Source organism: Muntiacus reevesi, chromosome 13, assembly GCF_963930625.1.
Source record: "Muntiacus reevesi chromosome 13, mMunRee1.1, whole genome shotgun sequence".
Taxonomy (NCBI): domain Eukaryota; kingdom Metazoa; phylum Chordata; class Mammalia; order Artiodactyla; family Cervidae; genus Muntiacus; species Muntiacus reevesi.
Window position 1 is genome coordinate 66,873,686 of NC_089261.1, and position 23,581 is coordinate 66,897,266.

At 38.7% G+C, this 23,581-nt stretch overlaps 1 protein-coding gene across 1 annotated transcript in view; it reads right to left on the bottom strand.

The window, feature by feature from the left end:
* Window positions 1–8,807: 8,807 nt before the first annotated feature.
* The window catches only part of LOC136145497 (protocadherin-23-like), a gene marked incomplete at its 5' end in the record, with an annotated part of 197,197 nt that continues 182,423 nt past the window's right edge, over window positions 8,808–23,581 (bottom strand). The window contains 4 exons of the mRNA XM_065903806.1: window positions 8,808–8,854; window positions 14,899–14,998; window positions 17,929–18,116; window positions 20,653–21,669. Coding sequence (XP_065759878.1) covers window positions 8,808–8,854; window positions 14,899–14,998; window positions 17,929–18,116; window positions 20,653–21,669 — 1,352 coding nt within the window. The remainder of the gene's footprint in view (window positions 8,855–14,898; window positions 14,999–17,928; window positions 18,117–20,652; window positions 21,670–23,581) is intronic.

A 23,581-nucleotide genomic window follows, 5' to 3' on the forward strand; every position in this document is an offset into this window, starting at 1 on the left:
CAGGGTGGGAATAGCAGACAGGCTGCCTCAAGACCTCCTGAGCTCACAGCTGTCCCCAGATGCACTCCTTGGCAGAGCTCTGCCTACCCTGGCCAAGGCCCAGCTCCACCCGCCAGTGTAGAGGCACTGCTCCTCCCGCTAGGAACCCTGAACAAGCCTCCAGATCAGCCTCACTCACCAGGGGGCTGACAGTTTTCTCAAGAAAACTGACTCTGCAGCCTGCAGAAATGAGTCCACAAATGCAGGTCACAACCTACCCCATGCCAGCTGGTCTCTGGCCCTTGAGTAACAGGAGCAGAGTGTACTGCTGGGACACAGGATGTCCTCTATAGACGGCCACTTCTCCAAGGTCAAGAAACATAACTGATATTCCACATCCATAAAAATGGAAATTCAGACAAAATGAGACAGCAGAGGAATATGTTCTAGGTGAAGGAACAAGATAAAACTCCAGGAAAAACAACTAAGTGAAGTGGAAATAGGAAATCTACCTGAGAAAGAGTTCACTATAATGATCACAAAGATGATCCAAGAACACAGGATACAAATGGATGCACAGAGTGAGAAGTTATAATAAGTTTTAAACAAAGGGAAAAAATACAAAGAGCAACCAACAGAGTTGACGAATACAATAACTGAAACAAGAACAACACTCAACACTAATTTATAAGGACTATCAGAAGTGATCTGCTTTCATCCAGCAGGAACAACAGTACATCTTTATGTAAACTCTTCTACTACCAGCCATCATCTACTCAGCAGAGATAAAGATCATCTCAGCATCTAGTATTTCACCACACTGATCTACTACTGTGATGGCATTGTAATTGGATCTGATGATCAGAAAGAAGTAACTTAGAGATCTTAATTAGATATATATGCTGGAGCAGCCGTTGGCAAACTATAGCCCACTGGCCAAATCCAGCTTGTTGCCTTATTTTGTAAAGTTCCATGGAAGTCCAGCTACATTTATTTCTTTATGTATTATCTACTGTTGCTGTCTTGCTCCAATATCAATGTTGAGTAATGGAGACCATATAGCCTGTACAACCTGAAACAATCACTGTTTTGCCCTTTACAGAGAAAAGTTTGCATAACTCTATCCTAGAGTAAAGGTGGGTGAGTGATAGGAACTGAGAACAGAGAGGAACACTACAACCACTTATTGAAGTGCCTCGTTGTTAAGCTAAAAGAGAATAGAAATTTATCCTAAAATCATAAGGAATTAATAATGAATTCTGACCAGGGGAGTGTTGATTTCAGATTTACTCTTTATGAATATAATTTTTCATGTAATTCCTCAACTGTACAATGCCTCCACAACTCAACCATTTCCAAAGCAGAAATAGGATTGTGCCTGGCTGAGTGAATGAAGAAATAAACAAATGAATGAATTCAGAAGAGTGAAGGCAGCTTGAAGCAGCCTATTTCACAGATGCTGCAGTTTCTCAAGTCGTGCAGTCAAAAATAGTTACTACACTCCCTTATCATAGCTTGCATTATCTTAGAGACTTGGAACAAAAGCAAGTGAAGTATTAAAGTGTTTTGAATCTATGAGTTCACCTTTAAAAGACAGGCAGACAGACAAATAATCATATAATCACAACCCCATGTATCAAATGAAATAAGATTATATTTCCAAGTTTTAATAGTGATTGTCTCTGGGTGAGTAGTCCTTTTTCTTTCTCTGCTTACTCTTTCATTAATTCTAAAATTTCCCCCCAATTTTAATATACCTGGAGTTGGATGCTTCTTACAATTAATGGTGTCTTAGATTCAGGGAAATAGATGAAATACTGTCATGGCAGTGTTCCTAACTTTGCTCCAAGAGTAGGGTGTTGGGTCCAGCTGTTCACCCAGTATGAGACAGTTTCCAAGAAACCAGATGTAGAGTTTGTTCACGATAAACCCAGATGCAGAATACATTTTTATGGGATAGAGAATAAAATTTCACTACAGAATTCCACGTTTTAGCATGGCAATGTGCTGTTGTGCTATTGTGTATTCACCCTGAATGAGCCAATGTATCAACAGGACTGAGTCATCTTTCCTGCAGGGGCACCCTTCCTCCCAGGACTAGGGGAGAGGTACCCCTGGGGGTCGATCTTTTCTCACTAACAATGGAGCTCTTGTTGGTAGCACCAAATGCTGTAACAGTTTTAATATCTTAGTTAAAAGATGGTAGTTGTTTTTCCCATTTAATACAAGAAAAACTCCTGTTAGAACCAGTGTGAGTCATACATCATAAACATTCAGTACTCAAATTCCTACGGGGTTTGAATGCCAAACAACACTGTAGGCTTACATTTTAAAAAACTACACTGTAGAATGCTAGAAAACACATGTTAACCTTTCAAGTATTAAGTAAAGCTATAGTATTTTTAAGAATACATATTATTAAGCAAGCCATTAATAAATTCCAATGTGATGCCAGATATGTTGAAATCCTGATGTCATTTAATTCTTGTGCATAATCCTTCATCGTCTTAACCCAAAAAACAAAGAAGAAAAAAGATACAGGAAAAATACGTTCAAAAGCACATGCATACATCCAAACTCACATGCACTGACATGACCATTGATTTAACAGATCTGACCTCATTAAAAACACTGAGATTTCAGTAAACCAAGATTGTACACAAAACTTGTGAAGGTACATGAGACTCAGGAAATGCTAATTGTATATCTCAAACACCCACAAATAGAAAGCCAGAAAACCAGCAATTTTGCATCCAAATTTCCTGGCAAACCATAATCTCTAAAGTAATGAACTTTCAAATAAATTATAAATAACAAGTTGCAGACCACTCATTCTAAAAGAAAGGGACACTACCACTTGGCAACTTGACAGTAAAAAACTGGAAAGCATATTTTGGTAGGCATCCTTAGTTGGCATATGAAAACTGCTGAGACAAATTCTTTTCTTCAAATATTAAAGAAAATAAATATTTTTCATAGAATCAGTTCTAAAAAATAAATTAATAAAGTCAAGGGGAGGAAGCATTTTACAAACTTTAAATGATCGCTAAATCACACACCAGTGACTGGTTCTGCATTTCGTAAGTCTGCACTTTGGGAAGTGGTTTCTATGTTGCCCAGAGCCCTGAGTGACTCAATTTACATCAGAAAATGCTCTCAAAGACCTTTACTGTACGGAATATATTGGAAACACAAAGCTCATGTATATTCTCCATTGTTTCTATCATCTAAAAACCACACTGCCAGAAACGTGCTCAATTCTTAAAGCAGAGTTGGGACGAGCAATTCCAGCGCACTCTAGCCCTCTGGGTGAGTAGAGCAAGCAAAACTCTTTGATCACACTGCCCCGCTCTGGTCAAAAGAGAAAACTGGGTTGGCCCATCAAAGATTCTGTAGCATCACAAAAAATACATTTCTTTAAAAGAGGATGTTTCCCAAAAGGGCAAAGCATCTAAATGGTAAATAACTTAAAAGTTCAAGAAAAGTGTATCTTTTACTCCTCTGATGAACAATTTAGGAGGTAAATGCTGGTGTTGATACTATTATTTTCATAGAAACATCTGTTATAGTTCTTTCAAGAAAAGAACAATATATATTGATTATGCATTGCCAATTGCTATATACAAACGTTCATTTAAAAGACCAACTTATTAAACTATTTGTATTAATTCAGATGGGAAAATTCAGCATATGCTATTAATGGCAAATACTTCATTATAATTTTTATAAGTATTTAGTTTAAAATTTAAAAAGTATATTAGTAGAGTTACTGAAACTTAAATGTCCCCCAAAAGTCACAGTGATATTGAAAAGAAATTCTAAGATATTTGAAAATCCCATGTCATAGTAACTGTTCCCTTCAAAGTCATTTGTCTGGGCACAGTGGTTGGTATTAACATTAACAGTGTCACAGTAACGATGGGAATTAACCTTCGCTGACCATTTGTTGTACCAATGCGGTCTCAGCTCTCTGTAGGTAACAACTCTTTCGTCCTCAGAACTAGGAGTTAGGCTCTATTGTAACCCCCATTTTACAGATTAGGAAACCAAGGAGCAGACAGAACTAGCACAAAGCTGATGCAAGGTTACACAGCTTAAGCGGTGCTTCTGGGATTCAAACCCAGGCAGCCTGACAGCAGCACTCTCTCTTCTGTTATGCGATGCTTTGGGGAAACCAGGAGCCACTTACTTTCTGGTACTTACGTACCTTGCTACTACAATCTGAAAAAAATGTGATACTTTGTCTATACTTGTTTATTATCAAGATCAAATCAATAAATTTCATGCTAATTAGATATGTATCTACTATAAAAACAAAACTTAATATAAGCAAATGCTACAAAAACTACACATTATACACTCATTTTTTACATGTATGCTAATTAAAGAAATATCAGAAATCTGAGATAACTAGCAACTGTTTTCAAATTTCTGGTAAATTTCTGATCCATTTTTAATTTTAACATCAATTACTTAGTTCCCATATTTTTGAGTTACCTGAATCTCTGTCCACAGCTTCAACTCTTATGACAAACTCTCCTGGATTTTGGTTTTCTTTAACTGAAGCTTCATACAGGTGCTGCTTAAATACTGGGGCCTCATCATTCACATCAAGAACAGTAATTGTCAAAGTCTGGGATGAAGAAAGTGTTGGTGTGCCATCATCTAGTGCCAGAACGGTCAGAATGTGCTGACTTTTTATCTCATAATCCAAAGGAGACGCAGTAGTTAGAAAACCTGTTTTGAAACAGGAGAAAAGTAATATATAATATTCTTCGGGGAAGTCATGCTTACTCTACTTTTGCATAATTTCTCTAACCTGCTAAAACTTCAGAGGCTTTCTCTGTTAAAGAATTTAAATTTATATATTATCTAGAATAAAAGAGAACATTTTTAATCAGAAAAGTCATCATAATTTAAATATAAGAATGAATGAGAATTCATAAATAATCCATCATGTACCATTATCTACTGAGATCATTATATCAAGAATATTTATCTACCCAACATCTATCTTCATTTAAAAAAAAAGATACCACTATAATGGCAGAAAGTGAAGAGGAACTAAAGATCCTATTGATGAGGGTGAAAGAAGAGAGCTAAAAAGCTAGCTTAAAACTCTTCATTCAAGAAACTAAGATCATGGCATCTGGTCCCATCACGTTGAGAGAGTCAATTCCTAGGCAGGTTGATAAGAAGTCTGGGGGGTCCCCAAGGAGAGAGGGGTCTGGAATTCTCAAGGAGGGGGAAAGGACAAAAGTTTTTTGTTTTTTTTTTTTTCTCTCTACATTACTTAGTCTTAGTCACAAAGTAACATAAGTCACATTTTTATCTTTAAGCCTCAAACTGATGATTATACAACAAACAACTCAGTTTAAACTCTATACTATGGATTATATAACAATAATGTATCCTGCTTCAGGACAGTTTCTGGAAAAAACCTTCTGGCTAATCCTGTTATCTTAAAATGTAAATTATGGGAGTGGATCTAGTAAGATCTTTACAACTTCCAGACATTCTTTTGATTCATTGTAATAACTAATTAAAAAGTATATAACTCCCTTGCTAACACTAGCGAAGGGGGCACTCTCCACCCCCTTCTGATGTCTATATTGGAAGCTCTCCCTATCCCTTTTCTTACTTTAATAAAACTTCATTACACAAAAGCTCTGAGCGATCAAGCCTCGTCTCTGGCCCCAGATTGAAGTCTTCTCCTTTGGAGGACAAGAATCCTGGCGTCTTTTGTGGTTCATCAACAACCTTTCAACTTCATGGCACATATAAGGGGTAGAAGAGGAAACAGTGACGGATTTTACTTTCTTGAGCTCCAAAATCACTGTAGACAGTGACTGCAGCCATGAAATTAAAGAAAGGCTTGCTTCTGGAAGAAAAACTCTGACAAACATAGACAGCATATTAGAAAGCAGAGACATCACTTTGCCAACAAAGGTCCATATCGTTAAAGCTATGGTTTTTCTAGTAGTCATGTGTGGATGTGAAAGCTGGACCATAAAGAAGGCTGAATGCCAAAGAATTGATGCTTTCGAGTTGTGGTGCTGGAGAAGACTCTTGAGAGTCTCTTGGACTGCAAGATCAAACCAGTTAATCCTAAAGAAAAACAACCCTAAGTATTCATTGGAAGGATTGATACTGAAGCTGAAGCTCCAATACTTTGGCCATCTGATGCAAAGAGCCAACTCATCAGAAAAGACCCTGATGCTGGGAAAGATTGAGGGCATGAGGAGAAGGCAGCGACAGAGGACCAGATGGTTGGATGGCACCACCGACTCAATGAACATGAGTTTGAGCAAACTCCAGAAGACAATGAAGGACAGAGCATCCTGGCAAGCTGCAGTCCACGGGGTCACAAAGAGTGGGGCACGAGTTAGCAACTGAATAACAAGGTTCTAACAGTATCCCTCTGTATGTCCAAGGACACTTCATGTGTAAATGTGACCAAGTTACACAGAGTTACGGTTATATCCTCTAAGAGATTAAGTTTCTGTTATAAAGTTATGGTTTCTTTATACTATTCTCAGTTAACTATCTTTTATATTAATAAAAATAATAAAGACTTTATAACTAGGACAATAAAATTCACAAATAAAATGTCTCTATCCAACTGCCATTGAGGTACATAATTTATAAAATCTTGCATACACATATTTGTTACATAATTCCAACTGTCACATTTTTTTCTTTTAGAATTGATGCTTGCTTCTCTAACTCATGTTTATCCTATAAGAACATTTCTTCAAATAAGTAAAGAGGTTTACTGAGTCATATTTTATAAAATGACTTCTCAATAATTGCTGATCATTTTATACCTTATAGAAAAAAGCCATTGACAACCTTACTTTGTCTTGATTAAAAAAAAAAATGAACTTTTTGAGGGAAAAAAGCCCATTTCATATGAGTATATTCAATAATTAGCATTTTATGATGTTAAAAAGATCTGAAACAGCCACTGCAATTGTTCAAGATTCATGATACCTATATTACTGAGACACAATTCTATTTTTATCCGCCCTCTTTAACAACCTGAAATAGACCTTCTTTAGACATTCTGGAAAGCATTTTAAGCATTGCTGAAACAGATCCTTGGAGACCCTAGCTCTAACAGAAATCAACAACTGGGTCTGGGCTCTCTCTCTGTCAGCAAGGCTTTTAGGTAGCGTGCATGCAAGCCTCAGAATGGAACCATATGCACAGGGTTTAATAAATATTTTGATGAAATTTTCCAACAGTATATAGCCAGACTGTAATCATGACTTCCAAATCCTACACATTCAATCTCACTTCCAAATAATGTTCTTATTAACAGTTGGGCCAAATGGTATACATCTGAGATTTTTTCCTACACACACACATATATATAAACTGGTGAGAAAATGTCAGTATTACAAGGTTGACACTTCGTATATGTAACTGTACATCAAGCTACATCAAAACTTTTAGAAGACAGTATCTGGCAATATGGTGACAGTGAGACAAGAGCAGTGACAACGAGTGTCATTTCTGCAGAGTACTGAAGAGTGAATAAATGCTTCTGCCAAAAATAAAATGGTACAGTTGTGAAAAGTGAGGGTCTTGATGTCCAAATCAATCCAACTATTTAAAAACACATGATTTCCAACTATGTACAAGGGTATGTTTCTATGATCTTAGAGATGCTTTGATAGTAAAGTCTTTGATTAACGTGGTTGACTAGTCACATTCTATCTTATTTTGGTATACCTCCTATCCTATGAACACATACAATGAGGGCAAAGAAATTGGCTACTGTAAAATATTCACCCCAGGAAATGGGACCTAGCTACAAAGCAGATCTATATTAACAAACAGGCCAACTACTGTTGGTTTTCTGAATACAACCTCTATGCCTACCACCTGTGTAAGTTAAATGGTAAATCAAGTCAGATTTCCTTAATGGGTATGCGTCTTGAGAAGATCATTTGGTAACAGGACAACAGAAAGGATAAATGCAAGCACGCAATCACAGGCTGTAATCGACAGTGACGTGGACAGTACCTGATGACTCATCTAACATAAAGGCCATGTTTTCATTTCCTGAGAGGATGCTAAATGTTACTCTTCCATTCCTTCCTGCATCTGGATCTTGAGCAGTTATGTGATGCACCAAGGAGCCCACCGCAGCATCCTCTCTGACACGGGCGATGGGGAAAGACGTAAAAGTGGGAGTGTGGTCATTCACATCCAGAATCACTACCTTTGCCATTAGCGATCTCAGTCGCCGGTCTGTCACATTCACAGCCTGGTCTGATGCCGTCACTGTCAGGACAACAGTGGGAACTCTCTCCCTGTCAAGGGGAGACGTGGTGACCAGAGTGCCAGAAGAGGGGTGGATGAGGAAGGGGTTCACTCCAGGGTGGCTGGCTTCAATGAAGTATTGTATTCTACTGTTCAAAAAACTGCCGTCACCATCTTTGGCATTGAAGATGTGCACCAGAGTGCCAACGGGGGTGTCCTCTGCTACACTTATCACAATGAACTCCTCCCGGAAAGATGGGGAGTGGTCATTCTGATCTTCCACAGCAACACTCAGGAAGACCGTGCTATTCACGGGAGGGCTTCTGCTATAGTCTTTAGTTACCACCCTGAAAAGATAATGAGACATCATTTCATAATCCAGTTCCTTAAAGAGGAACAAGTCTCCTGTTGAGCTGTCCACTTCAAAGTGACCATCCTTGTCATCTGCAGCGATACTAAAATGCAGCTTTCCACCATGCTGTCGTTGAAGGTGATCAGGTGACTTTATCAAGCTCATTACTTTTGAAGGCTTCAAGTTTTCTGGTATAACTAAATGTCTAATATTCTGAGAAATTACAGTTCTCCCTTTGGATAGTGGTATCACCTGAAATAAGAATAAAAAGGAGCTGTTAATTTGCGGTATTTTAATAATTTAATCAACACAAGTGCTGCTATTCTTTTGGAAGCTAATTCCTTCTATTCATGATATGTATATATACATATTACAAATAAATATATATATGTTAATTGATGAGAAAATGTCTTTTCTTTTGTTGCCTAATTCCAGTATGTCTCTGAAAATTAAAAATTGCATAATATCTAGGAGATAAGAAAGTACAGGATTTTCTACTTCCCGTTTGCTGTAATGGATGCAATGATAGTTTGCAAATGAGAACCAAGGTAGGTAGTTCCACAAGCTACTCTAAATCCTAGAAACCCTTGTCTCCTTAACGACAACATCTGCATACATTTAAGTGTCATGTGTCTGCTTACCTGAAATTAGAGACGAGATATTGAGATAGAATTTTCTTCTAAACCACATATCCTTAGTCAGTAAAGAATATACTTTGGAAACAGACTACTTGGGGATATATATTCTTGATTAGTATTCATACCAATGTTAATTTTTCTGATTAGCATGTGCTTGAATAAAAAATCTTCCTATAATCATCTTGTTTTTGATGGGTTGGTGTAATTTTTTTCCTACTAACAAGACTTCTCACAAATCATTAAATATGGATTTCAAGTGACTTTCTAACTTTTAAAATAGTTACAAAAACTATGTGATTTACTATTGGTCATTTGTTTATAAATACGTCCTCTGCAAATTTACCAGGTCCTTGCAATTAGGAGAAAAGAAAAGATTTTTTGTTCTTCATTAAAAAAGTAGTATAAATACCCACATAGTGATGAAAGTATCTTGTCAGTAACTGTACAAAGTTAAAATAAAAATTTATTTAAATATAATCATTTCTGAAATGGTAGTAAAGTCACTTAATATAATGTACACATACATCTGCAATGCTCTTTAAAGGGAGTATTCATATTTTTAAAGTATTTTCACTGTATACATTTGTATATAAAGTAAAAAAAAAAAATCTTTCAGAGCATTTTCCACCACTTTGTGTGATGTGAGCTATTACCTGAATATTAATAACTGCCTGTCCTTGAAGAGGAGGCACTCCCTGGTCACTGGCAATTACAGTCAGCTTGTAAGAAGGTCCATAATCATGTGAAAGTACTCTAGTTGTTCTTATTTCACCACTGTTGGCATCAATCTTGAAGTGATCAGAACTGTCTTCTACACATACATACACACACACACAAAATTAAGAAATGAATGTTAGCTAATAATGCAGAATACAGAGAATTAATTAATACAAATATATCTGTGATCATTTGGGAGATTTATTTACCTTAAGCTCTGTGAGAATATGAACATAAGGATAAGACTAAAAATATAGACAAGAAATGTAACAGATTACAAAAACTTTATTATGGACATTTTCACATATTAAAAATTAGACAACGATATAATCAACTTTCACGTGCCTATCACTTAGTTCCAGTATTTATCAACTCATGTGCCACAACATTCAGCAATCCCAATCCTGGGCATAAATCCTGACAAAACTATAATTCAAAAAGATACATGTGTTTCTATATTCATAGCAGCATTATTCACAATAGCTGGGATACAGAAACAACCTAAATGTCCATCGACAGGAGAATAGGTAAAAAAGGTACAGATTATAAACACAATGGACTATGACTCAGCCATAAAAAGACTGAAATAATGCCATTTGCAACAGCATGGATGGACCCAGAGATCATCATAAAGCGAAGTAAGTCAGACAAGAAAGACAAACACCATTTGATATCACTTACATGTCAAATCTAAACCACGACACAAATGAACAGCGCTATGAGACGGAAACAGACACACAGAGAACAGACTGGCTGCCAAGGGGCAGGAAGGCAGCGACACGATGGGTTGGGATTAGCCGATGCAAACTATCATATAAACAGTGGATGAATAACAAGGACCTATTGCATAGCACAGGGAATTATATTCAATATCCTATTATAAAACATATGGAAAAGGATAAAAATAATAATATTTGTTAACTCATGGCTAATATTATTAGACATTCAGATATTTCCCTTCCCTGTCTTCTTTGGAAGCAAATCTCAGAAACCATATCATTTCTTCTGCATATTTTTCAACACACGTCTCTAAAAGATAAGGAAACATATAATCATAGTATTATATTTCTTAAAATTAGTAATAATTCCTTCATATTATCAAATTTCTAGTTATTTTTAAAATTTCCAACTGTCTCAAACATTTTTTAGTCAATTCAAATTAGGTTTAACATAAATTCCATATATGCATATCTCTTCAGTCTATGCATTCCTGTCATCCATTTATCTATTTATTTTGCAACTCATCTGCTGAAGAATTGACTATGTATCCTGAAGCTTCCCATGGTCTATACTTGCCTGTTGTTTGTCTCCAACATGTAGCTTAATATGCTGTTCTGTCCTCTATGTTTTCCTTAACTTAGGAGGTAGATGTAGATAATTAATCAGATTCGGGTTCATTTTAAGGAGACAACTGCTTCTTAAGCGCTGTGGTGCGTTTTCCTTCAGAGGTACACATTTGATTGTCTCTTTTCGTGATGTGGGCACCAGCTGACACACAGCTTAGATCCATTAATGATTCACTAAATGTTGCAAAGTATAACATTCTAAGCCTAAGATCCCACCTTCATTTATTGACTGGAATGTATTACTCAAGAGAATCGTCTTCTTCTCTGTTTATTGGTAACCCACTGGGGCAGTTCATTATAGGAAGAGTCAGGATAAATGTTTGATAGTAAAATTTTATTTAACAGTCTTCAAAATAATGGATTTGTTTACTAACGTCCTTCAGTACTCCAACTAGGATCATTAAAGGTTTGTAATAGTTTCTGTTTTAGGAGTCATTAAACATAAATTTCGGAGAAGGCAATGGCACCCCACTCCAGTACTCTCTCTTGCCTGGAAAATCCCATGGACGGAGGAGACTAATAGGCTGCAGTCCATGGGGTCTCAAAGAGTCGGACACGACTGAGCAACTTCACTTTCACTTTTCACTTTCATGCATTGGAGAAGGAAATGGCAACCCACTCCAGTGTTCCTGCCTGGAGAATCCCAGGGACGGCGGAGCCTGATGGGCTGCCATCTATGGGGTCGCACAGAATCGAACACGACTGAAGCGACTTAGCAACAGCTGCAGCAAACGTAAATTTAAACATATCATAAAAGGGTAAATCTATTGCCATTATTATCCCTACTGATGTTCACACTGTTTCATCTCTGAACATTAGGATCTTCTTAAAGGTGGTTCCCAGGGCTTTCCAGGTGGTGCTAGTGGTAAAGAATCTGCCTGCCAATGCAGGAGACCTAAGAGACGTGAGTTCGACACCTGGGTTGGGAAGATCCCCTGGAGAAGGGCATGGCAACCCACTCAAGTATTGTTGCCTGGTGAATCCCATGGAGAGAGGAGCCTGATGGGCTATAGTCCACGAGGTTGCACAGAGTCGGACATGACTGATGAGACTTAGCATGCATGCACAAAGGTGGTTCCCAAGTCTTTGATATGATCTAGTCATCTTTAGCAGCCTCCTGGTATCTGGTTTAACAAAATGTTATAGACTCATCTTGAAGATTTCCTGTCTGAGACCTGGAGTCAGTCATTTCTCCAAGGATTCCTGGTTTCTTCCATGGAACACAGTATCGGGAGGCTGTATTTTGCTCATTGCTTCTGGGTCACCCATTCTTTCTAGGCCATCTTCAGTGGACAGAGAACACACATGAACACACTAAAATATGTCACAAGTTCATATTGATGTTTCTAATTCATATTGATTATGGTAAGATTTTTTTTTCTAGTTTGTTAAATAATAGATTTGTATTCTTTCATAAAATCCTAATACTTCAAACAATCCAAAAAACTCAGAGTCTTGGGGCAGTAATGACTCTCTTTCATTCTTTTATTCAGCTGTCAATGAGTCATTACAACAAAACAGACACTTTACCAGTTATAGGGGAAATAAGGGCAAATAAAAAAGCAGTCCTGCCCTTAAGAAAGTCAGAGTACAGAGCAGGAAATTATGTAACATTTGTGGGTTGTGATATCTATGCTTCGATCCATTTACTCCATCCTCATAGGATATAAACAAAGATATGTATATGTATATATAAATATATGTGTAAACAAATATATATATATTCCCATTATATTGATTTTTACCTTGTTATTTTATTTTATATTTTGTAGTTGCCTCTATTTTGCAATTGGATGAAGTCAAAGCAAGGGTATGAATAACATAATAGATAACATCATATTTTTATACTGCTATGTCCCAAGTATCAGAGTAAAGACTAATTTTTTAAAAAAAGATGCACATTTCAAACTTTCAGAACTATATTATGACCATCCATGGAAACACTTCCAGGTTGGTTAAGTCCCAATATTTCTTCAGAATTTTTAAAGAAATGACAAACTATAAATACAGCAGAAAACCTGCGTATACCTCCAAATTTCATTTCCCTTTTTCTTCCCGGTAGACAGCCTCTGTCTTAAAGTGGAGATGTATCTCTCTAGTCTGTATATTCATGGACAGTTTCTAGCATGATTGTATTTCTTTCCAAATAATGACATCATGGAAGGATTATAGCTTAACTTGTGTGTGTGTGTGTGTGTGTGTGTGTGTGTATCTGTCTGTCTCTCTGCAGCAGGTTCACTGTCCCTGAACAATGCAGTCTGTCACCTTACGAAGCATGAACATGATTTGCATTTTCATTTCTTTCTGCTTTCAGGTCTTTCACCAATATTTTTTAATTTTCTACACAAAGGTCTTGAATATCTTTCACTGAAATTTTCCTCCATATGCTTTTCATCAAGATGATTTTGATTTGAAAGAAAGGGAAACATTTAATTTGCGGGCTCTCCTTTAAAGAGAATAGGACAATATTCCCATCCCAGAGAAGCCCCAGCAAGTAAAGAACCGTGAAGCCTACACGTTATGAACTTCGAAGCAAGCCAGACCCTACACTCTATGATTTTCTTTGTTACAGTGAATCAAACCTTTGAAATCCTGCTTAGTTTTTAAAATGCTAGTGATTTTTGTATATTGACATTGCTCCCAGAAATTTTTTATGCTATTCATTCCAATGGTTTACCTGTAGCATATTTGGGGTTTTCCATGCAGACAATTAAATTATCTGCAGGTAAGAGCTATGTTGTCTTTTGCTTCCCTATGTTTGTACCAAACATGAAAAAGCAAAAAATGCCTTTTAAAATGGTATAAAGACACAGTGTCAACTAAAGGTAATCACTGGACCCAATCGCAGGAATGCAATGCCTGTGCATTCTCAAAGAAACACACAAACATAAGCCTGTCTCAGTAAAATTCCCACATACACATACATGAGTGTACATATGTGATATTTTGAGTATGATTTACTCTGACCTTAAGAATACTTAATTTTCATAGAGATTTACAGGTGCTTGGTATTTATGTCTTCATGGTATATATGTCTTTATGGGGAAGTGTTAGTCACTCAATCATGTCTGACTCTTTGCAACCCCATGGACTATACAACCTACCAGGTTCCTCGGTCCATGTAATTCTCTAGGCACGAATACTGGAGAGGGCAGCCATTTCCTTCTCTAGGGGATCTTCCCAACTCAGGGATTGAAACTGGGTCTCCTGTGTTACAGGCAGATTCTTTACCATCTGAGCCACCAGGGAAGCCCTGTCTTTATGCCTTTATGCTCAATATCACTTTTTATACATTAACTATTAATAGTGCTTTTCTCAATAAAAGCTGATTTGCATTTTTAGATTACTGAAAATTATTCATTTAAAGTGAATGATCGGTTGATTTCTCTTTAGGACATGAAAAAAATGTATGATTTTACATTAAACTTTTAAATTCTTTTTTAAAAAGGTGACTCTAAAACACAAGAAAATCATTTTGCATGCAATTTGGTGTTATTTTCCAGCATTAACTATTTTCTCAGAAGGAGGCAGATGTTTGGTAGACAACAGAGGAAATGCTAAAAGCTCTTAATCCTTTATGAATAGTAACTTTTACCTGAAGATATTGAATATGTAACTTCTGCATTGTTTCCTTCATCAAGATCCTTTGCAAACACAGTTGTAACCAACATATTTACTGGCTGACCTTCCAGAACCTGTCATTAAGACAAATGAATGACAAATTAGTAGGTGAAATTTAAACAAGAAATATCAATGAAACTTGAAACGAAAAAACACAATGCTACTGTTATTTTTTAAGCTACTTTTAAAACCACACATAATTCAAATGTCTACCATATAAAGGTTATATGAGTGTAAATCCATGAAAAGAATCCATATTAACACATTTAAATGTTTCATTCAATTTGAACAAATTATCTGCAGCATTTAAACTAATTTTGAGAGGAAAAAAAGGAAATAAAACTGACTAAAAAATCTCAGATTTTTGATGCAAGAAGCAATAGTTAGAACCAAACATGGAACAATGGACTGGTTCAAAATTGGTAAAGGTGTACGTCAAGACTTGTCACCTTACTTATTTAACTTATATGCAGAGTACATCATACGAAATGCTGGGCTGGATGAAGCACAAGCTGGAATTAAGATTGCAGGGAGAAACATCAATAACCTCAGGTATGCAAATGACATCACCCTTATAGCAGAAAACAAAGAGGAACTAAAGAGGCTCTTAATGGAGGTGAAATAGTAGAGTGAAAAAGCTGGCTTAAAACTCAGCATTCAAAAAAAATGAAGATCATGGCATCTGGTCCCAACACTTCATGGCAAATAGGTGGGAAAACAATGGAAATAGGGACAGACTTTATTTTCTTGGGCTCCAAAATCACTGCAGATGGTAACTGCAGTCATGAAATTTAAAATGCTTGCTCCTTGAAAGAAAAGCTATGACCAACCTAGACAGCATATTAAAAAGCAGAGACACTACTTTGCCAACAAAGATCCATATAGTCAAAGATATGGCTTTTTCAGTAGTCATGTATGGATGTGGAAATTGGACCATAAAGAAGACTGAGGGGCTGAAGAACTGATGCTTTTGAACTCTGGTGTTGGAGAAGACTCTTGAGAGTCCCTTGGACTGCAAGGAGATTCAACCAGTCCATCCTAAAGGAAATCAGGCCTGAATATTCATTGGAAGGACTGATGCTGAAGCTGAAGTCCAATACTTTGGCCATCTGATATGAAGAGCTGACTCATTAGAAAAGACCCTGATGCTGGGAAAGATTGAAGGCAGGAGGAGAAGGGGACGACAGAGGTCAAGATGGTAGGATGGCATCACTGACTCAGTGGACATGTGTTTGAGCAAGCTCCGGGAGATGGTGAAGGACAGAGAAGCCTGGCATGCTGCAGTCCATGGGGTTGCTAAGAGTCAGACACAACTTAGCAACTAAACAACAACAAAAAGAATTCTAGCTTCTTATTCATCACCTTCTTAGGGCATTTGTAAAGGTTCAAAACAAGCTAAAGATAAACATAGACTATTATTTCAGGAAAGGAATCTTATTCATTAACAGAAACTTTCCTGGAATACTGAAATACACATGTGGAACTGAACTCCAAGTTTATGTTCTATTGCCTAATTAAGCCGTGAAATGTCATACTCAGGGCTTCCCTGATGGCTCAGCAGTTAAAGAATTCTCCTGCAACACAAGAGATGCAGGAGATGTGGGTTCAGGCCCTGGGTCAGGAAGATCTCCCTGATAGAGGGCATGGCGACCCACTCCAGTATTCTTGCCTGGAAAATTCCATGGACAGAGGAACTGGCAGGCTACAATCCACAGGATCACAAAGAGTCAGACATGGCTAAAGCAACTGAGCACACTGCACCCATGTCATGCATAAAATGAAATAATATAAAGTCATAAGGATGGTATCATAATGCTCCATGTTGGCAGAATTTTCATTAAATATGATTTTGGAAGATGAGTTTAAAGTTATTAACTTCCTCAATACCTTTTTTGTGTTTTTCAACATGCATCTCCGAGCTTAATTTGAATGTTCAATTATTTTAGAGCAATAGCTTCGAAACTTTTTATTTATATAACCCATTCATTTTAAAAGAAGTATGAGTACCTTCAAGATACATTTATCAATTATCTACATGAACTAACATGCTACTTTATTATGCATCTTATAAAACATACAAAAACATGGAAGTGAAGAACAGAAGACCATATAAATATAACTAGAAGTTTTTGCAGTTGCCTGCAAAGATCAAATGTTACAATCTTTGAGTGCATGTCAGTCACAAAGAGTTGGACAGGACCGAGCGTCTGAGCCCACGTGCACCCTTCACTTTAAAGTACAGATTGTTCTGTCTTCAACTAACCGGCTCAAAGATGTTTTTCAGTTGAGCTCTAAACAGAGAAAGGCATGAATATTACTGAAAAAAAAAATCCATGTGTGAGCACTACTGATAATGAGGTACTGTTATGTTTGTGTGCAACAGACAGAACCACATTATCATAAAACAACTGAATGTGTGATCCTAAGTAGAACATATAAGCATTTTCTTTTTTAAATGCATTAATTTTTTAATTGGGGGACAATTGCTTTACAGTACTGTGTTGGTTTCTGCCATGAATCAGCTATAGGTATACCTTTTTTTTTTTTTTTTTAATAATTGTAGGTTTCACATTTAGATCTTTAATTCATTTTGAGTTTATTGAGTTTTTGTGTATGATCATGTGTGAAACAGATCACCAATCCAGGTTCTATGCATGAGGCAGGGTGCTCAGGGCTGGTGCACTGGGATGACCCTGAGGGATGGGATGAGGAAGGAGGTGGGAGGGGGTTCAGGATGGGAACACATGTAAATCCATGGCTGATTCATATCAATGTATGGCAAAACTACTACAATACTGTAAAGTAATTCGCCTCCAATTAAAATAAATTAATTAATTAAAAAATAATTGTAGGTTTCTATGACATGTGGACAATTCTAAATCTAGAAATGTAGGCATTTCCACACCAAGACTGACTGGGTAAGTTCATGCTTTTTACCACAAGATGGTGCTCAAAACCAGTGACCAAAAATAATACAACTGTTGCAGGGCTACTCTCCACATACCTTGACGGACAATTCCTTCCCATCGAGGCACTGTGGGAAATATGGCCTGTTGTCATTGATGTCAGTAACTGAGACATGCACCAGTGTGGTGGCATTGCGCGGAGGGGAGCCGTGGTCGCTCACGAGGACAGTCACCTGATGGTGTGCCCGCTGCTCGTGATCTAGGGCCACCCAGCTGATAAGTTCACCTGAGGAACGCAGAGCAGCATGAGAGAAGACGCCACTGACACCAGAATTTCAGCATTAAGAACCCCATCCAGACCAACGCCCAGAAAGGAAAATCAGATGTAAAGCTCTCAGAGCACAATTCCAAAAGCACATTCTTTAGTAATCTAGCTCCACTGTTGAAAGAATTTTCTTAAGTTTCTTCTGTCATCTTCAATTTGTCATTCTTTGTATTTCAAATTATCCACTATGAACCATTTGAACTAAAGAATGTATAGAGTTATTTATTACTATCTCAAAAAATATATGTATAGTGAGCATAATAACTTCCCAAATAACTTCATGCTTTATAAACCATACTTTGCATATTCTTGCTCAAAACTGTCTTCTAAGCTATTTCCCTAGTGTTTCATCCCACAGACTCAGGCATAAAATTGTAAATGCTTCCACATACTACCAAGGGCCATCTCCCACTGCAGAGTTCCACCAGGAATTAATTTCCTCACAATCTATGAAAATATCAATTTGTGAGAAAATAATCATAAAGAAACTATTACCTAACATTGCCATTTCTACCATTTTATTTTTGCCCTCATCCTCCAAATGAAATGACAATGTGAAAAACAAAACAAAAAGTGAAATCAGGAACAAAAAAATTCATATTTGAAGTTGCTGAATTGGTGAAGCTAAAATGCAGTGTTTACATATCCCTTTACTATGTCAACTATATAAAGTATTTACTGTTTGATTCTAACAAAAATGACAAAGACAACATCTGCATTTTTAAAGTTGCAAAATATAATTCTTCTCAGAACACCCTAAATGCTGAATGGCAGACTTTCACTTGATGAACCAACTCTGACAAGTGGCAGCTATGCTGGAAAAGAGTGGGAGGCTCAGCCAAGGACGGGCATGAGGGCGCCATGCAGGGCTCCAGGGCAGAGGGTCACTACGGAGCTGCCTGGAGTCCTGGATGTGGAGGGCACAGGTGCCGGCCACACTCTGGAGGATGCCCTCAACCCCCGCATCGCCACACCCTCCCCAGCCCTGGTGAATGGGAAGTTCATGAGTATGGAGCCTTCCAAGCCCCTTCATACACTTTAACTCTTCACCCCCCAGAGCATGGCAGGAATTCTCTCTTCTCATCAAGGTAAGGACAGCCCTGAAATGAAGCTTCTTGCTTCTAGCCATGGAGCAATTCTAGGAGTGAACACCTGGTCTTCTGAATCTGGGCATTGGGCTGACTGTGGGACAGAGAAGATCATGGGGGGACCAAACGTATATTTTATTTCCAAAACAATAAATTGCTGAGTGAAACAGAAGACCTAAGAGAACTATTCAGTACGTGGAAGCAAAGAGAAGCAGGACCACCTCAGCAGCAGGGCCGCTTGCGCCCTGCTGGGGGGCCCAGCTCAGGACGGAATGGGATCTGAGGTGCAGCTTGCCATGCAGCAGGCCTCGTGTCCTGGGGTAAAGCGCCATCTGCCGGAGGAAGGGGCACCTTTTCCTAACTCACACAGTGGGCACTTAGAAGGTAATTAGAATTGAATTCAATCGGGCCTGGTGCACTGGGAAGACCCAGAGGAATCGGGTGGAGAGGGAGGTGGGAAGGGGGGATCGGGATGGGGAATACATGTAACTCCATGGCTGATTCATGTCAATGTATGACAAAACCCACTGCAAAGTGAAGTAATTAGCCTCCAACTAATAAAAATAAATGAAAAAAAAAAAAAAGAATTGAATTCAAATTGGGTCCCACTAGTCCACGGGTCACAGACTGAGCAACTCACACACACATATACATGGAGCAAAGGGCAACATGTACAAGGACCACAGCAAAATGGTGCCTCTTGGAAATGTACGAAGTGGTAACCTTCTCACTGCTTTTTAGCCCCATGACCTTGGGCATTTATCTGAGCTATGTGGGTCTCAGTTTCTGCAGCTATATGGTTGCAGTAAAAACACAGTTCATTTGTAGGTAGCTGCAAGAACTAAAGTCCTTGTAAATTTATATAAATTTTTAAATATAATAAAATTTGTATACTTAAGACTTGAAAAAAGAAAAAAAAAACCTCAGTGTAAATATTTACCCATTCCCCATGGTTACTTGAAAAAAAAATGAGAATGGGGAAATATATCAAATGGGTAATTTTGAAATCTTAACTAATGGATTATTTTCTAGTTCTTCATCGATGACATTTATGTTTTATAACATATTATTTGAAAAATTTACAGACATCTACAAGTGAAAAAATATGGTGGGGGAGATTAGACTTTACACAAGAGTTTATCCAGTCCACTCTCGTTGTAGCTCTAATTCAAAACAAGAATCATGTATGGACAGACAGTATGTAGGTGTGAGACAAGGGAAGCATGGACCATTCTAGGAAAAATTCTATTCAATTGTGACTTTAGTTTAAAATCACAATACTGTCATCAAGTAAAGTACTCACTAAAAACTGCAATTTTAACTATATATCTCCGCTAGTGTTATAACTTAAGATTTGGGTTTTGTCAATTCCAATTTTAAAGGAATAAGTGCAAGCTACAATATGCTACCTGTATTAGGATTTATCTTGAAGAACTTTCCATCGGACAAAAGGAAATACGACAGCCGTCCATTCTTTCCGGGGTCTCTGTCAATTGCTGTGATTCTGCCTATTACCCCTTGGGGAACAGGACTCTCCTGGACTTTCAAAAACAATACATCATGCGAGAAGGTAGGGGAATTGTCATTCTCATCCAGGACATGAACAGTTACTGAAGTGCTCACATTTTGTGACAATTTGTCCTCTGGGATCCAGGCAAACACTCTAAAATTATACATTTGTGTGGATTCATAGTCAAGCTGTCGCCGCAAATAAATCCAACCTGTGAAAGGATGGACGCCAAACGCAGCGGAATCAGTGCTGGGCTCCAGCCAGTACACGAGCTGCGGGGGAGCCCCCTGCGGGCGCAGCGGCCGGGCCCGGATGCGCAGGACTGCGGTCATTGGCGAGAGCGCCTCACTCACTTCCACTTGATAGACCAAATGCTCAAACGTCAAAGGCGGGCTTCGCTCCTGCGGCGCGATAACGACCGTCAGCGCCATCAGGGATGCCCGAGGAGGAGTGCCGAGGTCCTGGGCCAGCAGGGTCAGCGTGCACTCCCGGGGCCGAGCGCCCGGCAGGCTGCGGCTGAGGTACACCACGCCGAGCCCCGCGTCCACGGAGAAGACGCTGGGGCTCTGGCGCGCGATGACGTAGCGCACGCGCCCGTTCCGCCCGCTGTCTCTGTCTTCCGCGCGTGCGCGGTACACGGCGGTGCCGGGCAGCGTGCTCCGAGACACTGTGACCTCATCAGACGCTCTGGGAAACACCGGGGCGTGGTCATTGACGTCGAGGACCGTGACGTTGACCTCGGTGCTGCCGCAGGCGGGGGAGCTGCCGAGCTGTGCCTGGACCGTGAGCACAGCCACCGGCTGCGCCTCGTGATCCAGAGGCTTCTGCGTCCGAATGGTGCCCAGCCACGGGTGAATGGAGAACGTGCCGTCCAGGTTGCCAGAGGAGATCCGATAAAAAACTGGCTCTGAGGAGTCTGAAAAGGAAAAGAAGAAAAGAAACGACGAACTTCAAAGAGAAGGCAATCACTTTAGGCTAAAAGAAAGTACCTACTAGAAACGCTAAGAACTGAAAGCGCTAATGTGTATCACACACGTGGAGAATACTGCGCAATGTCTCACGTCTTCATTGGCTCTCCAAAGCCTGTTGCAAGTGAACACATGGTTTCTCAAGTGTTAGTAGACAAACGTACTGTCCCACGGGTTGCACCATCTTCCTGCCCTCTTCTTGAATTAAGTAAAAGAGAAAGATATTCAGAAAATAATGTGGACGCCTATATTTGAGGAAGCAAAGTCAAGTATTTCTTACTCCAAGGGCTATTCCCCACCCAGGAATCTAACCCAGGTCTCTTGTATGGAGGAAGGTTCCTACATTACCAACCGAGCCACTAGGGAAGCCCCTTCTCTATAATAGCTACTGATAAAAGGTGAATACCATCCCCAAAAGTTAAGGAAAGAAGAGGAGATGGATTAGGATTAGGGTTAGGGCGCAGGATGGGCTTCCCTGGTGCCTCAGACAGTAAAGAATCCATCTACAATGCGGGAGACCTGGGTTCAATTCCTGGGTCGGGAAGATCCCCTGGAGAAGGAAATGGAAATCCACTCCAGTATTCTTACCTGGAAAATTCCATGGACAAAGGAGCCTGGTGGGCTACAGTCCAAGGGGTCTCAAAGAGTCAGACACGACTGAACGACTAACACTTTCACTTTCACTAGGGAACAGGATAAAATCTTTGAACAAGTAATTCACTTCTAGGGATTCTTCTTGCAGAGAAACCGCTACAGGTCATATAAAGATATTTACTTGAGTATTATTTGGACTAGCAAAAATAACTAAATCATTCAAATTGATAGAAAAAAAGAAAATGTTTAAATAAAACATATTTTATAAGTTGAAATACTAGGCAACTTTTTAAAATGAGATGGAATGATGTCCAGTTACTTGGAAAACGGTCCACAATACACAAACTGGGGAAGTAGGGGGATGGGGGGAAGGTTGTTGTAGAACAGCAAATATAGTTGGATGTGTTTTCATAAAATTTTTTGAAGTGTGTGTCTGTGAAATGAGCAGTGGGTTAAAAGTACCCATTACTTTTGTGATTTAAAAAAGTAGGATAAAAATAATGTTGAAAGAGCAAAGAGCAAGTCATAGATTTATGGTCTCAATTCTTTCATGGAGAAAAGGACAGATTTATTCAACATTGCATTGTTGTGTCCGATTCTTTGCTAATCCATGGATTGCACCATACCAGGCTTCCCTGTCCTTCACCATCTCTCGGAGTTTGCTCAAACTCATGTCCATTGAGTCAGTGATGTCATTCAGCTTATCCTCTGTTGTCCACTTCTCCTGCCTTCAATCTTTCCCAGCATCAGGGTCTTTTCCAATGAGTTTGTTCTTCGCACCAGGTGGCCAAAGTATTGGAACTTCAGATACAAATCAGTCCTTCCAATGAATATTCAGGATTGATTTCCTTTAGGATTGACTGGTTTGATCTCCTTGTGGTCCAAGGGATTCTCAAGGCCCTTCTCCAACACCACAGTTCAAAAGCACCAATTCTTTGGTGATTAGCATTCTTTATGGTCTAACTCTCACATCCACATATGACTACTGGAAAAGCCATAGCCTTGACTATACAGATCTTTGTCGGAAAAGTAATGTCTCTGCTTTCTAATATGCTGTCTAGGGCTGTCACAGTTTTTCTTCCAAGGAGCAAGGGCCTTTTAATTTCAGGGCTGTAGTCACCATTCACAGTGATTTTGGAGCCCAAGAAATAAAATCTGTCACTGTTTCCATTGTTTCCCCATCTATTTGCCATGACATGATGGGACCAGATGCCATGATCTTCGTTTTTTGAATGTTTAGTTTTAAATCAGCTTTTTCACTCTCCT